General features: G+C 35.0%; 2 protein-coding genes across 2 annotated transcripts; both read left to right on the top strand.

Moving 5' to 3' along the window:
- The first annotated feature begins 5,564 nt into the window (after positions 1-5,564).
- LOC105345164 (neuroglobin) lies at positions 5,565-13,443 on the top strand. Its single transcript, XM_011453226.4, has 3 exons — positions 5,565-6,435; positions 10,687-10,924; positions 12,542-13,443. Exons 1-3 carry the CDS (start codon positions 6,275-6,277, stop codon positions 12,737-12,739), a joined length of 597 nt encoding a protein of 198 aa, XP_011451528.1. The 5' UTR covers positions 5,565-6,274; the 3' UTR covers positions 12,740-13,443.
- Positions 13,444-20,011: 6,568 nt separating this feature from the next.
- LOC105322060 (UNC5C-like protein) lies at positions 20,012-24,437 on the top strand. Its single transcript, XM_011420580.4, has 6 exons — positions 20,012-20,167; positions 21,161-21,257; positions 21,392-22,492; positions 22,588-22,731; positions 23,041-23,205; positions 23,311-24,437. Exons 2-6 carry the CDS (start codon positions 21,246-21,248, stop codon positions 23,605-23,607), a joined length of 1,719 nt encoding a protein of 572 aa, XP_011418882.2. The 5' UTR covers positions 20,012-20,167; positions 21,161-21,245; the 3' UTR covers positions 23,608-24,437.
- Positions 24,438-24,952: the final 515 nt, after the last annotated feature.

Here is a 24,952-nt window from a genome sequence, read left to right on the forward strand (position 1 = left end):
GTTCTTATTTTGTTTCGTTTACAACTTTCTTTATCGGTAAAATAAATCACCCCCCCCCCCCCCCCCCCCCTGCATGCAATGCAAAGGTTATGACATCTCGAACGGCCATTACATAGCAAAAAAAAATCCTCACTGATTTTTAGATGACTGAAGGTAATTAAATGCATGATTTGGAGGCTTTCATCTCGGATGGATTATGGATAGCGAGTGATGTAGGACTGAGCGACTCGGGAGAGAGGATTGTCTCGTTCTATGAATGCCTCTGTCTTGCTGTGTGAATGCCCCCTCTACTCGCCTCGCTCTGTCCACCACTACTTATAGTGTGTACACGGCTAATTATTGTTTGTAATGCACTTCTATATCAATTGAAATTTCTAATTAGTGAAATGCAGGGTATTGATTTCGTACCACGTAATAGTCGTCAAATTCTTTGTTATTCCTGTTTCCGAATAGGATATTGCATAATAAAATTTATTTCAGTGCGAAAAAACGACTCTTGATAGACATTTATTTTTGAGGGATTTATTGAGTAAAAGTTTGTTCGGTATTTGATTACTAAATTGGTGTACTGAAAGGTTGGTGCTACAGAACCCGGGACCTGCTGAACTGACATACTCGGAGCAGAATCTAAGATTTTTCTTCAGTAAAGTTTCAGCTGCGACCGCTTATAGAACCATTCAAACAAGGACTTGGACTTTCATCAAGACGTAGTTATCTATTTCTTGCGTCAAAACAAGTTTAAAAATGACACTGTTTTCAAGCGAAATATGCAGCGATTGCGTGGTCTAGACTCAAAAAGCCAGACAATCTTGTTGATTTCAAGAGCCATTCATTTGGCACAACTATCCAAAGTCCAAGATCCTGTTAAAATGGTTCTCTGTTTAATCTTGTCAATATACAAAGTATGAAGTGAATTAATGAACCAAGTTGAGAAGTAATCGTATTTTCCGTTTCCTTAGTCTATTGGGTGTACCGTTATTATTATACTTTCATGTTAAATACTGAAATCTGATTGGTTAAGACGCAGTTAATAATATTTATTGTTATACTTTCATGTTAAATACTGAAATCTGATTGGTTAAGACGCAGTTAATAATATTTACTATTACCCTCAGCGTTAGCAACGCACTTGGCAACGGGTAACATTAAAAAATGTTACATGCGCGAAAATCATGCGCGTACGGTTCGCTGTAGAATTCACGTTATTCCTATATAAAAGCAGTAAAATTTTCTTAAAAATTTTAAAAAGGACATTCAGTATAACAAAATAAATAGTGCCTGTTTGGGAGGATAACAGTTGAAATTGACACCCCTCGAAAACCATTGTCAACCTCCGCTTCGCGTCGGTTGACAATGGTTTTCTCGGGGTGTCAATTTCAACTGTTACCCTCCCAAACAGGCACTATTTATATACTATTACCCTCAGCGTTAGCAACGCACTTGGCAACGGGTAACATTAAAAAATGTTACATGCGCGAAAATTATGCGCGTACGGTTCGCTGTAGAATTCACGTTATTCCTATATAAAAGCAGTAAAATTTTCTTAAAAATTTTAAAAAAGACATTCAGTATAACAAAATAAATAGTGCCTGTTTGGGAGGATAACAGTTGAAATTGACACCCCTCGAAAACCATTGTCAACCGACGCGAAGCGGAGGTTGACAATGGTCAAAATATTGGCGAGTGAGGGTTGATAGAACATCTATTGAACATGTATTGTGACGTTTTCAAACGATATTGAAACTATATTTATATTGAAAAATGACAGTAATTTTTACAACACGTCTATTGGGTGTACCGTTATTATATAAATAGTGCCTGTTTGGGAGGGTAACAGTTGAAATTGACACCCCGAGAAAACCATTGTCAACCGACGCGAAGCGGAGGTTGACAATGGTTTTCGAGGGGTGTCAATTTCAACTGTTATCCTCCCAAACAGGCACTATTTATTTTGTTATACTGAATGTCTTTTTTTTTTAAATTTTAAGAAAATTTTACTGCTTTTATATGGGAATAACGTGAATTCTACAGCGAACCGTACGCGCATAATTTTCGCGCATGTAACATTTTTTAATGTTACCCGTTGCCAAGTGCGTTGCTAACGCTGAGGGTAATAGTAAATATTATTAACTGCGTCTTAACCAATCAGATTTCAGTATTTAACATGAAAGTATAACAAATCAAAATATTGGCGAGTGAGAGTTGATAGAACATCTATTGAACATGTATTGTGACGTTTTCAAACGATATTGAAACTATATTTATATTGAAAAATGACAGTAATTTTTACAACACGATGAAATCATAAATAGACATTTAATAATAAATGACTGCAAAACAATGACTATAACAACAGTTATACGCCTTCACATCACATCACATCACAAAATGAACGACGTGTTGACTGGAACAATCGGGAATATTTCCTGTATCATAAACTGAGTAATGTTATGAACGTCGGGCGAATGCATTATTTACCTTATACATTGACGTTAAGACAATTGCTACAATACAATAGAAAACAAATGATTTCTCGGTAAATGAAATGATGTGGCATAGCGTTCACTGTACTCTTTTATCCTCTAATCGGTTTTTTTTAATCCGATGCACGTTAACGTTGGTCTGAATGATTAAGAGGCCCCGATGGCCGTGGCCATTTTTAGACTATATTGATCTCTTTTAGAAGAAAAGCACTGTATAAAAGTATAGGGGAATAACCAAACTCATAAAGCTGAAATTTATAGAATTTTTCCTTAATAAATTAAAAAATCATAACTAAAAATCCAAGGTAGACCTGCCGGTTTTTGACCGGTATGTGGACCACTCAGCATCCTGTATAACATCAGTATGATTAACCAAGAGCATTTATTGTTTGTATTACTATTGCATAATGTAAACCAAAAATTGTCAGTGTTAAAAAAAGGGAAAAAAATGCGGAGAAAATCATTTTTCCAAAGTGTTTCCATGGTAACTAAACATAACTTTCAAAATCTGATTTTTTCATATAATTTGAAATTGAATTGCCAATCATATTTTTTACACTCTAATATAACTATGTAATAAAGAATTTATGTATGAAAATTGAGAATCGTTGCTATGGTAACGAGCTGGAAAAATAAAACAAAATCTGATATTTTGAGGTATTTTTGAATCGGTATTACTCTTATGCATATGACTTATGAAATATTACATTCATGTGAAAAATAAGAACAAGAAGATGGGTGAATAAGGCGTGTAAAATGCCCATATGAGGAATGATAAGATACTACAAAATTAAAATATCATTAAATCTGATAATTTTCTTAATAAATAATTATAAACAATGTATATTTAACGTGGCATCGATTTGTAACCCTTAGATATTTTAAATACTTTAATAGGTTGATTTAAACTGGCATTTGCGTGTCAAAACATCCAAATAATGTCATTTTTATAACTTCAGTGCCTTTTCTTTTATAAAGTGCATGGGTATGAGCTCCATATTTTTGTCATAGTCTAAATGCGGTTTCATGGAATTTGAACCGATTTCAATCAACAAATATGTGGAGAGATGACTCACTATACTTTAAAAATGTCATTTTGTAGTCCAACAACTGAACGTTTTAGAAAAATAATATCAGTCCGTAAATTCGCGACCAACGTCTCATATAGCATTTAAACAATGCACTTTGTTGTGAATGAAATGGCTCAGTGGTTAGAGCACAAGACATAAAGTAACCTTATAGAATTTGGGTTCTTAAGTTGTGGGTTCGATACCTCCAAAACTTCAGGATTTATAATTTTTTTCCTATCTTTTTTTAAATATTTCAAACTGAATATAGCCAGAAATTACCCTTTTGTAAACTTGTATTATAACGTATTAAATATATCGATATGAAAAAATGTTAAATTTGAAATTGTGTTTTACGACTAAACCAAATGGGCAATTGCGCAATCTTATTCCTCCATCTTCTGTAGTAGGATAAGATATCCTAACTTAAGTTGCCGTCGAGCTACATCGTAAGACGTGTCCTAAGTTGATCTTGGATGTTCTTAATTTTTTCCCAAAGTCATTTAAGTCATAACTTGGGAAGGTTCCGTAAACTTGCCTGTTGATCGATAAACTGGATCCTGTAGATTAATTACAATCGGTTTTCTTAAGTAAGTATGATTCTTTATAAAACTCCATATTAGTTAACCTAATAATTCTTGCGTCCAAAACTAGTTCTTTTGATAGTATTTTTTTCGTTTGTGATGAATGAATCACATCTGTTCCCTGTATCCTGTATGGTCATATCATCAAAATGTGGAAAGATCTCAGAAAACAACTAGAAAATATCAAATAAAAAATGCAGACACACACCTGTTCAAGATAATAGTAAAGTTAAATTAAGACTTTATAGAGAACTATGTTGAAGCCTTAAATAGACGTTAACTCCAGAAAAGTTTACTAGATTTATCATTCATCGGAAGGGGAGGGGGTGTCATCAAGGGGGTACCGGCGTGCTGTAGTTCAGTTGTTCTCTAAACTCCATTTAAAACATTATTGTACCCATGAATTAGGTCAAGAATATGTGTGAGAAAAGTTATATGGGAAAATCCTTAATGGAGGACAGACGACATCATAAATCTTAGTTATATAAATAAACATACATAGTTGTATGAATAAATCCTAATAAATTGCCTGGGCACTAGGAATACAACACATGGGAGTGGTCTGAAAGGGGAAGGGTGGAGAGAAATTTCGACAAAACCATATCCCATGCCAATTTAGGCACATCAACAGTTATTCTTTCTCGAATTACCCTTTACATGCAAGCTGTATCGAAATAGATTATTGTTTATGTTTAAACTATGTTGCATGTATTCAGGAAAATTAATAAAGTATATTGTCCAAGTTCCCCATTAACCACAAAATTTGAAGTTGGTGACTCTAGGTTAAATTAAGATATGTAAATTTCAAAATTTTTATTGTAATGTCATGCAAAATCGGGAACACATGCAGCCCTGCAAGTGTAACTCAATATGAATTATTATTTTTATTTCGTGATTAATACAAACTTCGTGCGTCAAGTCAAGAAAGGTTATGACATTGCTGCAGAGAAAAGACTCTAGCAACTCTATAGTCATCGGCTAATTATTCCTTGATTAATAAATAATCTGCTCTGAGGCGTTGCGCTGTGCGTTAATCTGGAGATTGAGCGCCGGAGTTCCGCAGAGACTCGATGGGATGAAACCCTTCCTGACTGTCAATTTGTTGCATTTTGTTTACAATATTTTACTGTTCCTTGTCCATATTGAACCATTATAGGCAGTGCTTCATACAAACAATACATCGGGGATTTAGTTTCTAGAACACTTTACACTCATATACATGTATATATATAGGTTATGTTATGTTGACAATATTAATAAAGCATTGAATTCTATACTATAATATATAGTAGTCTCGCTCGCCATTCTCTACTAACGGCGCCGCGCTGCCATACCGTTATCTTTAGCGTCAAAGAGGCGTCAAAGTGCCCATATTTCTTTTTACTCTTACAGCACCGGCGGTGTACATTACCACGTGGCAAATTGATAGCATCACGTGACAAATTGAAGGCATCACGTACCGATTGGGTTCGTATTACAAAAGGATTCTTTTATTAGAAGTGTACCTGGATTGAGTGTGTCCCGCTTTATTTGTAAAACTGTACAGAGGTTGGCTGTAATCTCATTAATTGATTGCTTTTTTGTATGCCTTGTCTGAGATAAAGAGTAGAACTAACAATAATTAATAGACAAACCCGCGCTGCGCATCACCGAATTAGCCGACATCAAGTTTTTGAGCAAAGGAAGTTGTCTCAGAACAGTAGAATCGTGCTGATTAGCACTGTTGATGACAGAGTTCTTGATGTCCTAGGTATTTTCGATTATACGTTTAATGCCACACCGTGGAAATTACAATAAATAATGTATACCAAGTAACAACAGGGGAGCATTAAAATTCTTCAGGATATATTTATAGCGTACATAATCCATCGCATCTTCTAATTAACATCAGCTCTAAAAATGACACTGTGAAATGCGATTAAAAATCACAAGCCAGTTACAGCAAACAATGAAATAAAAAGTTATGTAAAGTGACTTTATGCATGATTGATAGGAAATTCTTCTCTCTCCATCTATCGGATATGTTTAAAAACGGTGACGCGCGGGTCTCCATCAGTATACGATTCTAGAGGCGTGCGGACTGGCTGGAGTCAGGAATTGGTAGGTGCAATAATTTGTGAGTGGATTATGTTGGAAAAACATGGGATGTGGCAACTCTCTGGACAGACACTCCTCTTCATCTGACCACAATCCCGTCCCCTGCAGGCTGGACCTGACCCCCAGGCAGCTGGAGCTGATTCGATTTAGCTGGGACCTCATCCAAAAAGATATGCTAGTTACCGGTCTGGAAATATACGCGAAGTAAGTCAGTCTCTCTCTCTCTCTCTCTGTCCAACAATTTTATATATTTATATATATATATATATATATATATATATATATATATATATATATATATATATATATATATATATATATATATATATATATATATATATATATTGTTCGAAATATGAACATGGTTGATTTATATTGTATCTCAATGACCATTAGGATGTAAATAATCAACATTTAATGATATATTCCAATTAACTGTTTTACAAATCAAGTTAAGGGTAGGAAATTGTACATTTATTCCTTTATGTATGTGATTATACTAATTTGCACTTTATATCAAGATCGATTATACTCGTATTGTCCTTATTATGTAATATAAATGATAAGAGAACCTATATTGATAAAATCTATATACACCTTACAAATCTGAAGTTTAAACAATTGTATAACTGCAACTGTGAAATACTTAAATGCTTAAATAGTAAATTGTCGTTGCTTTGATACTAAAACGGAAATCATGAATTTGACAAAGTGAAGAAAAATATTTTTTATATATTTTATACCGTTGACATGTACTTTAGAGTATCGATTACAAAAAGTTCAATATGACCAAACAGTGAAAAATATAGAAATTTATGAGTATGCTTAACTCACGCGATTATTTGAGAATTCTGACGTATACAAACTATTTTTATGGTTGTTAAACGACCAATGTCAATATTTATCTACAGAAATAAAGACTAATGATTCAGGTGTGACTATACTGAATCAAAATGGCAATGCGCGAATAGTTGGAAGTGAAAACATGTGTATGTTTCTCATTGACTGAGGCTGTAATCAGTATCGATCATATAGGTATACGGTGGCTCTACCAAGTGGAGCGATTCCGCTCCATTTGTTTTTGTTTTCAGCCAGTTTGAACCAGGGTATTGTAAAATATATAACAATTGCTAATTGATCCACAGACTTCGCAATGTTACGTGAGAATGGGCGTCGTACAATGCTTCTAAATCTGGTGACTTGAATTATTTATCTATCTTTGTTCCCCCTGGAACCCCATGCATCAATTGGTCAGCAATCTTTTAAGTACGGCTCGGTGTTTGTCACTGTGTCAGCTTCTTCAGTTTGTTTTTGCTTTAGTTTTAAAACGCCCCGAATCAAATATGATTTGAGTATTTTAGTGCTTTTTGATACATAGTTATTATATAATGTATCAAAAGTGCAGCCCCATTTTATTATAACATTTGTATTAGAGCCTTTGGATTGAAAAATAAACCATCTTTTACGATAAATTAACTGCACCATAGTATCTGTATTCAATACTTCAAGTACAAAACGTTCTTTCATTAACTGCTCCCAGTATAAGTAAATTGCCATGTCCCTAATCAATACATTTTTTTATTAACGTACTTTGCTAATTTGTTTTAAATTTTCGAATTCCTTGCTTCTGTGTACCATTATTACTCTTTTATTGGAGATATTATTTTATATCATTTTGATGCCGAAAACTTCAAACACGTCACTGCCGTTGGGGATATTGGAAAGTGCAAGTGTAACTGCAATTCGCTTCATCAGAACTGCAACTCGGTTCATTTTACGAACCACATATAATAAGAAATGTATTATAACCACAGGACATCGCCGGCCTATCGATCGTCAAGAGCTATTTTAAGAGAAAAATTAATTTTTAAAATTTTATCAATATATTTTAAATGTGCTATAAAATATGGTAGGATTTTTTTCTCTTTGAATATAACTATATATAGACGATAGAAAGCTCGGCGATGTCCTATGATTCTTAGATGTTGTACAGTTTCAAAGATATTTCACTAAAGGGTATACACTTACGGTTTAGCTTTAACATAAATTTTATTTGAAAATCAATAACTATTCAATCAATGTATGTTACACAATAAAGATAACTCAAGTGCCATTCAGTAAAATGAAACTTGACTGAGAGGTAACTAAAATACATGTATGAATGAATGGTATTACTATGTAGTACTAAGTATTACTAGTAGCCCTGTCAATCAGTCACCTTTCAAGACATTTCAGTTAATATCCAGTTGACTGAACGACTACAATTTATCCTCTGGAAATTGGCCGTTGTATTCTATTTGGGTTCATCATTTTCTTAACGCATGTAATATTTTAAGAATAGTCTATTATACAACTATTTATGGAGCATCGAAGGAGCTTTCGGATCGGTGTCGCAGACATGCATTGGTCAGTAATGGCCAGTGGCCTTCACTATACCGTTACGGAGAATAATTAATATACAAACAGCCGGCGGTAGCTGTTGTTCGCTCTAGTAGATGGTAAAACTATGTAAAAGGAAACATTGAGTGCGAGTCCATTACATTATTGGGTAAAATGGTGGACCCTTTCACTTGACATTTCGATGGACCCGAGGAAGAAAACATTGCATATAAACACACTGACCAAAACATATTGAATCTTGCTCATTTTGACTTTGGTCTGAATCTAGAACGATGAGCAGAGTAGTTGAGACCGGTGCTTAGACCGCGTTACCTTTCTTTTTTGACTTTTCGAGATCGTTCCAGACAAGCAGTTATTTCTATCTTTGACTCTGTGTGATCCATTCGTTTATTTTCTGTTGTAATCGTTTTAAACCATGATTTGTTGCATCAAGCATGCAATAATGACATTGTTTGATTGCAAAACGGAAGACTTGTTACTACAGGATGACACGCGAAAATAAAATTTCACCACAAAAAATGCCACACAGCAGAAACTGATCACTAGGTGCAAAATCGGTCTTCTTGTGACAGGCGCTTTAGCCAGAAAAAATTAATCTATGGGTTTTTTTTTTTTTTATAAAAATCACCAAGATATAGAACAGTATGAAAGGATTGACAAAAGACGTTATTGACAGTTTTCATAGATCAATTCCCATTCATGTACATGAATAACAATTTGCCTACAATATTAACGAGTTAAATCTTGTACATTGGTTTACAATTTAACATCATATATGTTTTAAGGTATGATGGCAAATTTCTGGCTCTTTTGTACAATTTTTTTTCTATCAAATATGTCGAAATGCAAGATAAATATGTTGACATTAAGATAGTTATGTCAACATGCAACATAACTATGTTGACATGCAAGAAAATTTTAATCAAAGAAGGCATGATTGTCCTTATTAAAATTTTTTTAAAGATTTTCCGGTCACCAAATTCTGAAAATTGACCCAACAATCAGTTTTTGGGGCATACACAGTCCATGAAGAACAGTTTGACACGGGTTGTTCATTAGTTTAGGTTACTGACCAAGGGTTCGTGAGAACTATCGTCTTTGGAACGAAGCAGATCCCAATAAACAAACGTGTCACTATCCAAGGATTAATCAATATTTAAATGTGTCTCTCTAGAACAGGACCAAGCAATATTTCTATGTCGTTTAGTTAAGATGATGGTTCGAGTCAAGGAGTTAGTGTCCTGTGTAAAATACTAAATGGTGGATAACTTTAACGGATACAATGGATGCTTTTTGGTACTGATGGTTTGGCTCTTAGATTCAGCATCTGATATACATTTGTAGTAGAACACAGCTATAGCAAAGTGCCATTGACAGTTTTGATTCGGTATACACGTACATGTAGTCCTTTCTACTCGGTGTGTTTATGTTATATGTTTTATTATCGATTGTTTATCATTAGCGTGTATGCTGTATAAACATGTCTACATTAGTCAAGATTGAATGATTGGATACTCTACAGTATTTAGCAATCATTGATGAAATAATGTTACACTAAAAAAAACCATGTCCGCTTTTAAGGGAAGCAACTGCAATACCACGTGAATGGTTTTTTATGGAGGCTGGGTGGTCAACAAACTAACCATCAGATCTACCTTAATTGTTAAGATATGATTTGTTTAGATATAAAATATCATCTAGTAAAGAAAATACCCATATATCTAACCTTTGAAATTTGGGTAGATTCCTATGCTCTTCTTTTTTGAAGGAAATAAATGGCCACAACCATCGGGCCCTTCTAAGATCCTAATTTTTTTCTAATCTGTTGCTCACGGCTCAGTCACATTATATTGTATATGTATCACTTAAAAATGAATATGATATATATCTTACATGCATTGAGATAAAAAAAAAAAACAAATTACGTAGATTTATTTTATTGTTCAGTGTTTGATATTGGATGGTTTACAGTGTAAATTGAAAAAAAAATGCATACAATTCATGTAAACGAACAATTCTATAAAGCATAAAGTTTTAATGTTACACATGTTTCAGTTTCCTGAAGAATTTGGAATCCGAGATTCTCCTTTTGTTTCCCAAAATAATTCACACTGACGAGAACAATGAGCGGTTAATAGTGCACGAGGAGAACCTCCAGCATCACGTGATGATCGTGATGAAGGGGATTGGTAAGGTCGTCGACAACCTTGACAACCCCGCGTTAATCCACAGCTTCCTTAGTTACGTCGGCCAAAGGCACGTGCAGAGCAACGTCAAACCGCACATGCTAGAGGTAGGTTTTGACCTTGCCTACCCCATTGGAATGAAATTTTGACACGAACTGAATTGTATTAAAGTTATATATTTGAACCTCTTATCATTCTCAAGTGTTCTGCGTCGTTATTTTTTAACTTCTGCTTCAGCGGAGATAAAGAAAGAATACAAAAAAAAACCCATCGATTCATCATTGCTAACGTTAATTTTTATTTCACATCATAATATTAATACGTTGTTGAGGCACATGATGGATGCTGGCCTTTCATGCAAATTAATGTAGTTTCAATTATGTTTTAGCTACGAATGTTTTAGTGTGCTTTTTGAAGGATTGCTTTATTAAAAGTTGATGCAAGTTGACTCTAATCCTGGCTTTTAATATTTATAACGTTTTAAACCGTTGAAACAAACAACTAGCGATGTAAGAAACATTTTCATCTATTATTTATCGGAATTTTAATTCTAACTGAAAGCAGAATTTTACTTTGGTAGTTGAGATCGGGTAGGAAGGTTCATCTTTGTTGACTGGGTTTTTTTTTTGGTTTTTTTAAAATACTAAATTAGTCCGTACGTTCTGATTGGCAATTAAAAATTGTTGATTAATAATCAGTAATTAGTAAAAGATGACTTTTACGAACTTTAAATTTTTTTTACATGAGAAATGTTGATACTAAGTATTTTGATTTTTGGTCGCAAAATTAAAATTTAAGATGCAAAATAATTAATTGGACATACAAGTAAAGAATCGTACATGCACATAGTTTCTGAACTATGAATTACATTGTGTATCATCAGCACAGTAAATTTTCTTTGTCTTTTAACTATGGTCCCATTTAGACAATACACTGCAGCGTAGTCCATGGAAACATAATAAACCAATCAGAAATGCAGAAAGAGAGAGAGAGAGAGAGAGAGAGAGAGAGAGAGAGAGAGAGAGAGAGAGAGAGAGAGAGAGAGAGTTTAAATTTAGGAAAATCGTTTAATATTAATCACATTTGACAAACACGTACGTATGGTATTCTAAAAAAAAAGGCAAGTCACCATGAATACAGATCCACACAACGATTGAGTTGATATGGAATCAGCGGCTAAACTTTGAAAGACGGTAAAAGCCTCCTCAATATTTAATTCGTTAGTGTTCTGTTGGGTTGGAAATGAACATCTGTCAAAAGAATCAATCTTGAATTTTTAAGGCATGAATTATCAAAGTTATTGACCCTCAGTTTTAAGCTGAATAGTTTTCGGGCCTAATCTATAACATAATTTGAATTAAAATCTACTCAACAATGAAATTGCTAAAATTTCACACTTTTTTTTATTTAAGCAGTAACATGAAAATTTTCGATGATATGTAAAAATTGTAATTCACAGTCAAGCGTATTTTGCATCTATTTTAGAACAATATTATGAAAAATTCAAAATACAACTATCATATTCAAGATATATCGGTACTTTAAAGAGTTTTTTTCGTAGCTGGGTGGAAAGGGTTGTTCTTGTTTGCCTTTTCAATCTTACAGAATCTTAAAATATTTCAGATCCAGATTGATGTTCTCCTATGTTCGTTTGACTTTCTATTGTATCAATGTATTCTCCTCTGTTGTTTGCGTACTTAAATCCCTGTGTATTAACGTTGTAGAGACTGTGGCCATCCATCGATGACAGTTTTCGAACCGTCCTACAAGATGTCTACACACCGGATGTCAGGTCGTCGTGGAGATGTGTTATTGACTTCATGATCGAAAAAATTGCAGAAACGATGGAGGAAGCAGAAAGAAAACAGGACTTCCGGTTAGCCAATGACAAGAACTGCAGTTTTGCGCACCTGGCGGATTAAACTGCATCAAGCGTACAGCACAACCTTCAATAAGCACCCTGTGATCTCCTCATTGTTTGATACTTGTAGTCAGTGTATATTCATTTACTGCTTCATTGACTTATTGATGCACTGACGTCTGTGAGTGATATTTGTGCTTGATCGAAATATCAAAGTATTTAATATGAGAGAGAGAGAGAGAGAGAGAGAGAGAGAGAGAGTTTTTAAAGAAAAAAAATGTCTGTGAAATAGAGTATGCATCAAAGTATTTTCAAGATGCTATATCTGGTATTATCTGATTCTCGAAGAATTGTTGACGGAAGAGGGTTTATAATATTTCTGCATCGTTGCAAAACACGGCCAATATATACCATGTGGACTCAAGACAGTTCGTGACTTGAGATGATGACATTATTGTGTTTCGATTTGGTGAAAAAGGGTAATTATCTTGGCCTCTAAGTAGATTCAATGTAATGATGTAGACCAACAGGCAAAAGACTCTCGTGTGAGGTTGATATTGATTTCAACCAATCATTTAGTTGTTCATTAATTAAAAGTATTTAGTTTTTATGAAGTGATAAAATCATATTGTCATTCTGGGAATTCTTACCTGGTATTTATAATCCAAATGTTTGCCATTTACTAATTGGTATTTTACTTTCACATTGTACGTCCTTTTTACTGAACTCATTGACGAAACGGCCAATAAAGCAGGCAAATTCTGATTTTTCTCTTCTTTAAAAAAATATGAAAATATTCTTGTTTTAACTGTTTATAGGTATAAAAATGGCTTTTTACAGTTATTACAGAATAGAAAGTTCAATGTAAGTTCATGTCGGAAACTCTATTCATTTCATACTTACGGCACCAATTAATTGCTACCTCTAAAAGGTGTTCGATCAGTATATACAGAATAATTCCACAGTTAGGAGATCAAGGTACTGTTTGTTTCATTTAAGCGCCCTCTTTACGCAGCGCACGGAAGATTTCTAACTCTTAAGACAATTTTGCAGTCGGCGTGATCGTCTCTTTGAAGCAAATCAAACTTAATTGTGACTAATTCTCACGTATCTACAACATAAATGTAGCTGAAGACGTCATTTGCATGTGTTTCACACATTTCAGTATGCAAAACTTGCATGTAAATGGGGTGATTGAACTTCAATTGCAGAGATAGAGCTGTACATGCAGATTTCCACAGCACACAATTTACTACTGTTAATAAAAAGCCATACAATTGTAGATTCTGGTCCCAGGGAAACTCGATATACAGCTTAATATCTTGCAAAAATACTGCAATGATTGGTGTCTCAATATTAATACATCCAAAACCAAGATAATAGTTTTCAATAAAGCAGGCAGGCTCTCTAAATCCAAATTTAACTTTGCTGATGTTGAACTTGAATGTGTCTCTGAATACAAATACTTAGGTGTGTCATTTTGTTCCTCAGGCTCATTCTCCTTTGCTCAAAAGCAGCTTTATCAAAAAGCCTTAAAATCATTTTTCAAACTCAAAAAGGACTTTATTTCTATGAATCCAGACATCAAAACCACAATTCATATTTTTGATCATACTATTAAACCTATTTTAATGTACGGAGCAGAAATTTGGGGGTATTTTAATCCATTTGCTAAAAAAATTCATTTTGGTTGTACAATGGACAAAATTTATTCCAGCACACTTTGCGACAAATTGCATCTTAAGTTTTGCAAATCGATACTTGGTGTACATAAATCTGCAACAAACTTTGCTGTTCTATCTGAATTGGGAAGATTTCCCTTACATTTTGATATCATAAGATCTATGTTAAGTTATTGGTACAGACTTGAGAATCAAAGTCAATCATTTCCACTTTTGTATAATGCTTATTGTGAATCAAAACAGTTGTTTCAACAAAATACTCCCTCCTGGTATGGCTCAATTCATGTTTTAACAAACAGCATTGATGGCACAAACAATTTACTGTCGGTAACAAAACAAAAATTCAAAAGAGCACTTAGAGACTATCTATTTAAATATTTTATTAAAGAATGGAATTCTAAATTCACTATACACGCTGACAAAAAACTAAGTTGCTACAGCACTTTTAAGCAAAATTTTGGCCAAGAGAACTACCTAAGCTTACTTAAAAATTTTGAGCAGAGGAGAAGTTTAACTCGTTTTCGCATTTCCGCTCATAGACTTAATATTGAAAGAGGACGATATCAAGACATTCCACGACAAGAAAGATACTGTAATAGATGTAATGTCAAATTAGTGGATGACGAAAAACATTTTTTATTCTCATGTGATCATAATAAGGCATTAAGAGATACTCTGTACAAATTAGCTAATGACTCTTGTAAAAATTTTCAATATATGGACAATAACCAAAAATTTTACTGGCTTATGACAAATGAAGATCTACAAGTACTTGTACAACTCAGTGAAATGATTCTTAAAGGTGGAATATAATGGTTATAATTATATATACAGATTTATTACGCAGTGTATTTACTTTGGTTGGGGGGGGGGTTATGTTATGTATAAGCATACTGGCTTGAACACTTTGAGTACAAGTAGACCAGTCTAATCGACTGTGCAGGCACCGTCCCTTGGTACTCTCTGTTTTCAGGCCACTTTGTTTCTGTATAGCTGTTGTATTCACTGATGTGTAAATCCTATACATATATTTCATTGTATTAATGAAACATTTTGCATATTGTTGCCTGGACATTGTGAGCAGTATTTCATTCATTATTTGTTATAATCATGATATTATTATTATTTTTTTTTTTTAAGAATGTATATGCCCCCTGAGGGCCCTTGATTGGTGAATAAATAAATAAATATACATATATGACGGTGAGAGCAGCGTTAACTGTAACGCGTACATGCAGGTAAAGTTAGATCCAGAGGTAAGCACTGGCCAAAATAAGGATTAAGATATCAAGAAGCCGCTTTATTTAGAAGAATGTTGGGCTTGTAAATCAGCTCAGTTCACAATCGTATTACAGTGGCGTCATTCTGTAAACCTAGCTTGATTCTTGGGAGGGGGGAGGGGGGGGGGGGGTCGCGAGGATCGCTTAATATACCGCGCGTCGCATTGAACATTTGTTGTTTAATTTCATCAAATTGTATAAGATTTTACCAAAAACTTTCAATTAAATTTCAATTGCAATGATTATAAGGTATGATTAAATTCATCGGATATTATTAAAAGCTAGTGTACAGTTTATTAATCGGACGGTAAGATCTGCTTGAATTTCATATATTTTAATCATTTCATTTCAAATCAATATTAGCATATACTGACAAACTTAGTAGCATTATTTAAAACAATCATTCAAAGATGTGAAATATATATTTTTGCGATTAACTGAAGTGTAGTCACGAGAAACTGCGTATCGTTGGCATACATATATGTAACCTTTCATTGTATTGCTTATTTTCAACTCGCTTCTGACAATAAAAGGACTTCATATACTCTAAATGATAACAGGGCAATTTATTAACAAGATACCCGGATGTAGTATTTTATGACGGTAGATCTCAATAAAACCACGCTTTAATATACATGACAAAACCAGACAAAGCGAGATAACCGATGAAATCGACAAGAGATGTGGATGGTGTTTAAATATAACTTCTCACCAAGTAACAGAAGAAATCCATTAGCTAAGGTGATTTTATCTTAATATTAACTACAGAAACAATCTAGTGTATTGTAAACTGTACAGGAGCACGTCTGAAGCAAGAATACATATATGCACATGTATCGTGTACAATAGTTTGTTATTCACTAATCACGCTGAAATTGAATAATAATCTGTGAAAAACGGCTCCGGCAAGGTAGGGGGTGACTGATATCTCACCCAGAATTCTCCTATTATGGAGTCTCTATTTTACAAGTTATACGGACTTCATTTTTAGCCCCTCCCCCTCCGGAAACATGGATCCGCCCCTGTTTTCCAAACTGTAACACAAGGCATGTTGCAAGGACTGACAAAAACTAAACTGAATTTTTTCAAACAGTTGTCATTTAATACGGTGATGGAGATGTCACAGTCGAGTCATCGGGATGATAAAAAACATACCACTTAAGATAATTGAAATCTAAACAAAACTTTCACCATAAAACGATCATTCAATAATCCAGCCAGTGTAGTGTGTTTATATTAGGCCAAGCAAGCCATTCTTCTTCGACAATCGGGCATCGAATTCCATTCTGTACAAACACCGAGATTTTGACTGATTTCACTGTAATGTAAACACAGTGTCACAATGAATGCTTGATCACCACTGATCTTCCAAGGTTCCCAAAATTTACAGTGCTGCCATTACACTACGGATAGACCCTCCCCCTGAGCTTGCTGGCCTCGGGGATCCAGACCAGGCTGTAGTAACAGGCCAATGTCACTGCTACCACTGTGACCACAAACAAGTATATGAGGGCCGTCACTATACGTACATTCCTGTTCTTGAAGTGAATCTCCATCGATATCCACTCAGTTTGATTGTGAAACCAAAATAGTTCCGATCTAAATAACCGAGCTGTGGTAATCCATTGAACCAGACCCAAGCTTTCCCTTATGTTTTAAGCCATCAACTGTTTTTAGGTTTGTTTTAACATGACAGAGAGGTTCGCGCGCGGTACAGATCGTTTATAAACAAGTATTTTTTTTTTTTTTTGGTTTTTATCGACATCACTGTGATTTACCGGCAAGAGCTCCTGACAGCATCTTCTGGCAAAAGTTAAACTGACAGGAGTTTGGCAGATATCGGTACATTCTCAGACATCACTTCCCTTCCACAATCTAAATCGAGCTTTGAGAGAACCGATATGATAGTCCGATTCACAAAAATGTACTTCTAAAAGGAGATTTTAATCAAATAACAAATACATCAAACAATTTGTTAAAAATCCAATCGATATCTTCTCCAGTAACCGGTGACCTAGAAAAAATCATTGTTAACAAACGTCAATTTACAGACTTTCAATTCCATTTTTATAACTGCACTGACATAGATCTAAAGACCTTTACAATTAATATATTATAGTTATTGGAATATAGATGATATCGGTAAAAAAAGAAATGGCAGTTTCAAATGTCAAATGATTTCATATAACCATCCAAATGTCATGTTGTAAATGGTGGGTGTAAATACAAAATCTACAACATGACACAAACCCGCGGTCCTATTCACAATAATTTTAATCCTAATCGACGAATTGTTAAGTATTTTTGTGATTGTTGGTGCCAAAATTCAAGCAAAATGAAACGATGTATTTTTAATACAAACACTGCATTTGTATATTTTGAAACTGGGAGGCTACCTATGAAAACTATACGATTGTTTAGAATATTCAAATTTTGGTTCAAATTGTTTAATATAAAGTCAGAATTGTATTTTGCAGTCCTGTTATAAAATGCTGTATAATGAGTGTGAATCGTCTTTGGCACCTGCTGAAAATTGGGTTATTGTAATTAAGAATAAACTTTTTGAAATAGGTCTAGGACATATATGGTATGAACAGGAGTATATACATTGTGAAACCTATTTTCCTTTAATTAAGCAAAGAATCATTGATCACTTTACTCAACAACTTGTAGAACAGATTAATTCCTCATCTCGATGTTATTTTTACAAGCATATTATTGACCAGTTTTTATTACAATATTATTTAACAAAATCAATACCTTCTAAATATAAGAAACAAATTACAAGAATTAGATTGTCATCTCATAGACTTGCTATTGAAAGTGGACGACACACTAATGTACCAAAAGAAAGACGCTTATGTAAATTTTGTTCAGATATTGAAGATGAATTCCATTTTGTTTTGAAATGTCAGCAGTATAGAGAAATTCGAGTAAAATATATTAAGAAATATTATTGGAAAAAACCTTCTGTATACAAATTTATACAATTATTAAGTGTTCAAAATTTTAAAGAACTGTGTAATTTGGGGAAGTATCTCCATCTAGCTTTCAATATTCATGATAATTAAAAAAAATTTCTCTGGTTTTTTATTTTAAAATTTTATTTTATATACATTATCAATGAACTTCACATGTTCATGTACCATACCATTATTTCAATATTGCTATATTTATATGTAATAACCTATGCCATAAGATGTATGTCTTGTGCAAATAAAGAATATATAATATAATTCCAAGCTTGACCCTATTATAATATAGGCTTTACTGATGTTGTTGAATAAAAATAAACAATGATTTTGTGCCTCTGTGTACATGTACATGCATTGAGGTTTTGTAATATTTGTAAATTACCTACTGAATTTGACAACAACAAAAGAGATTTGAAAACATTTGATATAGTCGGCTTCCCCCCCCCCCCCAACAACTCTTCAATATCCATATAAATATGTGGTTAAATATGAAGTTTTAAGTTAAACGAGTCCAGGAGACAAATTGTTAATCAATACACGTATTTGGACCAAAGAAAAAATGGGGAATTCGATCGGCTCGGTAGTACATGTAACTGGAACGTTTCACCATTCTACCGTCACACTACCAACACTACACCCTTCTAACGTCACACTACCAACGCTACACCCTTCTACCGTCACACTACAAATGCTACACCCTTCTACCGTCACACTACCAACGCTACACCCTTCTACCGTCACACTACAAATGCTACACCCTTCTACCGTCACACTACAAATGCTACACCCTTCTACCGTCACACTACAAACGCTACACCCTTCTAACGTCACACTACAAACGCTACATCCTTCTACCGTCACACTAAAAACTATTTCATAAAATCTCCCTCCTCAGTTTGCCCAAACTAATCTAAATAACGTGTCTGTAGGATTTAAAGGAAGTATATAATGGTTCCAGAGGTACATAGATAATATCTATACTATCAAAACTATGACGTCAACTCATATATGCACATGGGTGTTTTAAATATATTTAACTATACACAGCTCTTTCATACATGTACATTTATACACAGTACTATATATACTATATATAGGTACAAATTCAGGGAATTAACCGGTAGATCTAAATGAATGCGTTTTGGAGTCTTTTTAATGACACCAGATAACGTTTTTAATAATTCCAACCAAAAATCACTTAGAGAACCACCCTTTTATCACTCGTCTTTATCAAATTGTTCATCTTTCTTTATTTTTTTTCATGTACCAAATTAATTTAACTGACGTATTTTACCCACTTACGTTTTACCTGACCAGTGTTTTTATTTTTGAATAATGAAGCTTCCCTTTGTACCTGTGTAGGTATGTCTCGCTTCGGTTCACTCCTACAGGTAGAGTTTTAACCAGTCCATGTATGGAGTTACCCGTGGGATAAATGTTTCTGTACGTACCCGGAAGTTCAGCGATAAACGCCGATATAATACATGTGTAAGAATGAACAGCGGTGAGACGAGAAGAGGTAGATTTTGATAAATTCTTGAATGATTATAAGGTATGTATATGTTAAGATGTAAATATAATGGTGTTGTCTTTGAGATTATTGATTAATATAGACTATAATGTCCTTAAAGCCTACTAATAAAACCAGGAACAAATTAAAATGGATAGAGGTATGATTGAACCATGTGTTATGGACACGTGTTTCTGGTATTTGTTGGTCAGTAATGTGTAGTATGTGCCCACTAGGTTAGGTTGTATTTACATGTTCTGAGAAAATCAACTTTTTGAGGCATGCGCGGATCTAAAAGGGGAGTGGGACCCCCCCCCCCCCCGACAAATTTAATTTTTAAAAATTCCCATTGTAAAATTACCGAAAATAGACCTTCGACCCCATTCCCTTGGCAAACACAGTTACCCGCCCCCCGCGCCGGAAACAATCTGGATCGGCACATCATGTTAAGTTATTCAGTATCAATCCTTATGATTATTAACCGCATGTAAACATATTTGTGAGTACAGTACTGTATTATTAACCCATTATACACGTATTGTGTGATGGAGAAATTCTGTGTCACTGCCAGAAAACTGTACCGTTTTAGTAAAACGATGCTCAATCTGCTATTGTTATAGTCTAGTGCTAATATTTAGATATGCTTCAATAGATTCCTTGGTATTTCATTATGAAAGATAATACGGGGTCGTACTTGCTTACATGCCATATATTCAGTGACAATTTACAGCGAAATATCTACTACTGTCATATGGGGGTAGATCTCGCCTCAGCTTGTACTTGTAATTACATGTAAAGTTAGTTAGGAAGTCTTGCCCCGAGCTTTCTGCGCCTTGTTAGGTTGATGAATCATTCTAGCTTTCACCGGTACAACAACCCAACCCTCATCTACAATGCAAACATTGTTTTGCTTACAGTCCTCTCTTAAGTTTTTATCAAGATATGAAAGGTTAATTTTTGTAAGCGAAAGAGAAAATCCGTCTCTTTAGCGACATTAAGGTAATATTGATCGTCAACATTTTTACTTTGATACAGGTATCTATGATTTCTAACCATGTGTCGAAAAAAGAGAACACTCTGAAGCAAACGCTTAAACACGATTTGCTGAACGTGGACCAATATGGAATCATATGTAAGTACTCAGATTTCTAATTTTTTGTTAACGACTAGCCATCGGTGAATTGTACTTCATCAGTTACATGTAGGTTTGCAATATAATGATCATGTAGAAGTTTTCTATGAAAACTTTAACCTTTCTCTCTGTAGATTATCGGTTTGGCCGTCCTGGCAGTGCTAGTTTTTCTGCTGATAGTTGCCATCATTTTGTTGACTTTGTTTTTCTTACGGAGACTCAGACGCCAGAGTGATAAATTATCAAACATTGAAAAAGTTTTACAAGAGAAAGACACGCCATTGCGGAATCTCTCGTCGAAAACCTCGGACCGTCCTCAGACGGACAGTGCCGTGGATGTTAGTGAGCTAGACAATAGCTTCGGTCCTCTGGACAGAAACAACACTGCTAACCCAAAAATCATATCCATACGCAGTACGAAGTCTCTCAGTGTTATTACGCGCCGCAGCGTTCATTGCGTGACCTCTGAACCCAATAGACCGCCACCTCTTCCAGCTCAAGTGGTTAATCTTACTCAGGTGACAGAAAACAACCCTAAGAAAGAGCAAACCACAGCAGACGACATCAAATTTAATACCAGTCTCTCAGACGAGTTTATGGGTGTTTATGAATCTTATTTTAAGCAAAATGTTGCTAAAAATCGACCGACATCGGTTCTCTGTCCGGCCGATTCGGAAAACGAAACAGTTCAATTCGAGACGGGTATGTTTGTGCACAAAGAAATAGACGCAAGCGGAGGAGAAATGGACATTTCCGGTGTAAAGCTTAAAATACCCAAAGGGGCTGTAGAGAAAAAGACAAGATTTACACTAGGAATAACTTGGGACATGGATGTGTTCCCTGACTTAACCAAACGAGAGGCTCTACTTAGTCCTTTGGTCGTCTGCCAACCGTCTATGTCTTTCAGGAAACCAGTGGAACTTAATTTTCCACACTGTGCAGACAAAATAGATGTTAACTGGAAGTGGAAAATCATTAAGCGGGGTGGCGACTTAACGCAACAGAGTTCTTGGAACAGCATCACTCTCGGGGACTACGACCAGAGGATGGTTTCCAAGTCATCCGTGACGATTCACCTCCATCACTTCACGCTATTCGCTCTGATCGGCACGTCCAAGGATGACCGAGTGGCGGCCAAAGCTGTACAAATGGTCTCCTTCTCCTCGGTCCTCCAGAGAACCTCACTCTTTACCTCCAAACTCTACTGTATTAATGACTACGGGAGGGATATCCAGGTGTGTATTCGATGTGTATACTCGTCGATCATTGTTCAACTTTTTTTGCTCCTTTACAGTCGTTTGACTTAGTTTGTTTCTGTTTCATTTAATAGGACATTCGACGGAAGGAATTCGAAGTCAACCGGAAGGTAATCGACAGCCCTGTCCCCTTGCTGGTGTACGACAATGGTGAAAACGTTGTGGTCAAGCAAACGAAGGAGCCCGAGGAATGGAAGTTGATGGGGAAGAAATCAATGGTAAGTTCTGCTTCTTTGGGGCTTCTATACACACTGTTATCTTGCATAGTCCTAAGGATTCAGTCTATACTACATTAGCCATTTATTTAGAGAGGAGTGGACTGAAACCCCTTTTAGAATAGCTGGTGAAGATGATGTCTAGTATTGTCTTACATTCATTCGTCCGCTGGCTGACTATCCATGAACTTTTTTTTCATTTATTACTTGTAAAATGTTATTAAATGTACGTGTATAATCATTATATACACGAAACCTATATCACCAGCACATCGGAGTACCTTGTTTCATCTGCTTACTGTTCATTCCCAGGAACTGGATTTTGAATTGGTTTGGCATTCCTGCAATCCAAACTGTGCGTTCGCATACAAGCCACAATCGACAGATATCGGAGAAATAGTTGTCGAGTACACGTGCCATCAAACCAAACACGAAGAAACCAAGTCCAGCATTCAAATTGTCGCTGAAGCACCAAAGGTACGTGTAAAATTGGGTCCAAACTCCAGATTTTTGTGTAATAATTTATAACAGGTCTTTGCTGTCGTGTTTCACCATATAAGTCCTTAATATGATATTTTCCAGTTTCTCCCTGCTCCTTTTGACAAAAAGCAGAGTGAAATGACCAGAAATTTAATCGTTTGTCTTGACCCCGCCACCGACAATAACAGCGACTGGCGCGGCCTGGCGGAGAAGATGGGCATGAAATTTGACAAGATTCGTTGGATCGAGGAACAGAGTGGCAGCGCTACCGAACTACTGCTGAAGCTTTGGATGGACGAGGGGAGACCACTGGAAGAGCTGAGGAGTTTGTTGTTAGAAATGAACAGAGACGACGCTGTGTCCGTCATTGATAAATATCAGAAAGGGGACAAATTTTGAAAGCGATGCTTCAAAGCTCTGCCATGATTCGCAAAGGCTTGCGTGCCATCTCAGGCCTTGAGGTCATGAAATCTTGGTCGAGCTTAATTCTGTTTAATACTATGTATTCCATTTGTAAAATCAAGACTGAGATCATAATTAAACCCGTGTTAGATTGTATGACCCTGGAGTCAGGTTTTGGGAAATCAACCTAAAGCTCACTACATTCCACATTATTTATAAATATTTGCATACGTTTGCAGAATATATGTTGACTATTTTTAACGTTTTTTTTTACGATGACCTACAATTTTTACCTCGGATTTTCTAACTTTGAAGCATAATATTTCCATATAATAGTGCCCATGGCATTTGTATGAGTACAAAAACATTGTCTGTTGTTCTTTATTAGTGCTTGCGAGAATGAAGGAGATTTCCTGGTTGTTATCGCAAGTAGATCTATTGGTTTGAAGATTTTCATTACCTATTTATGAATAAAGTAAATTCAGAAAAAGGATAAGAAACTAGATCAAAACGGAAACACCGTTTTAAGTGTTTCCGTATATATTGCAATAAACTATTCTATTACAATTCCTTTTGTGCGAGATGGGTATTCCCCTCTTGATAGATATGCGGTAAACTTTGTTTTGTTTACCGTGAAAGGAAATTATTTATGAAGAACAAGAGCATTCAATAAATTGAAGGACAGTTTGAATAGCTCAGCTGTGCACAAATTATACTAACAAGTTAGTTTTCCATCAAGATAAAGTTTCTTGGAAAAAAAGATTTTGACTTTTAAACTCTCTCCGAGAGGAGTGCAGTCTTAAAAGTTAATAAAAACTTAAATAATACTCATGTGTTTGTCTTTTCTACATACAGGTTTATCATAAAATACTTTGTTTTTTCTCACCACAGGATATACATAGAATATATCAATATGAGACCTTCAGCTTTGACTAATGAACTATGAAAACCAAAGGCAGCTTCCTGTCATCATCAGTAACCTACGTGTATATACCAGTACTAGTAATTATGTGTATATACTAGTACTAGTACCTATGTGTATGTACTAGTACCTACATGTATGTACTAGTACCTACGTGTATGTACTAGACAGTACTAGTATCTATGTGTATATACTAGTACTAGTATCTAGGTGTATATAGTAGTACCTACGTGTACGTACTAGTACTAGTATCTACGTGTATGTACTAGTACCTACGTGTATGTACTAGTATCTATGTGTATATACTAGTATTAGTACCTATGTGTATGTACTAGTATCTATGTGTATATACTAGTACTACATGTAGTACCTACGTGTATGTACTAGTACCTACGTGTATGTACTAGTACTAGTATCTAC

The sequence above is a fragment of the Magallana gigas genome, chromosome 6 (assembly GCF_963853765.1).
Source record: "Magallana gigas chromosome 6, xbMagGiga1.1, whole genome shotgun sequence".
NCBI lineage: Eukaryota > Metazoa > Mollusca > Bivalvia > Ostreida > Ostreidae > Magallana > Magallana gigas.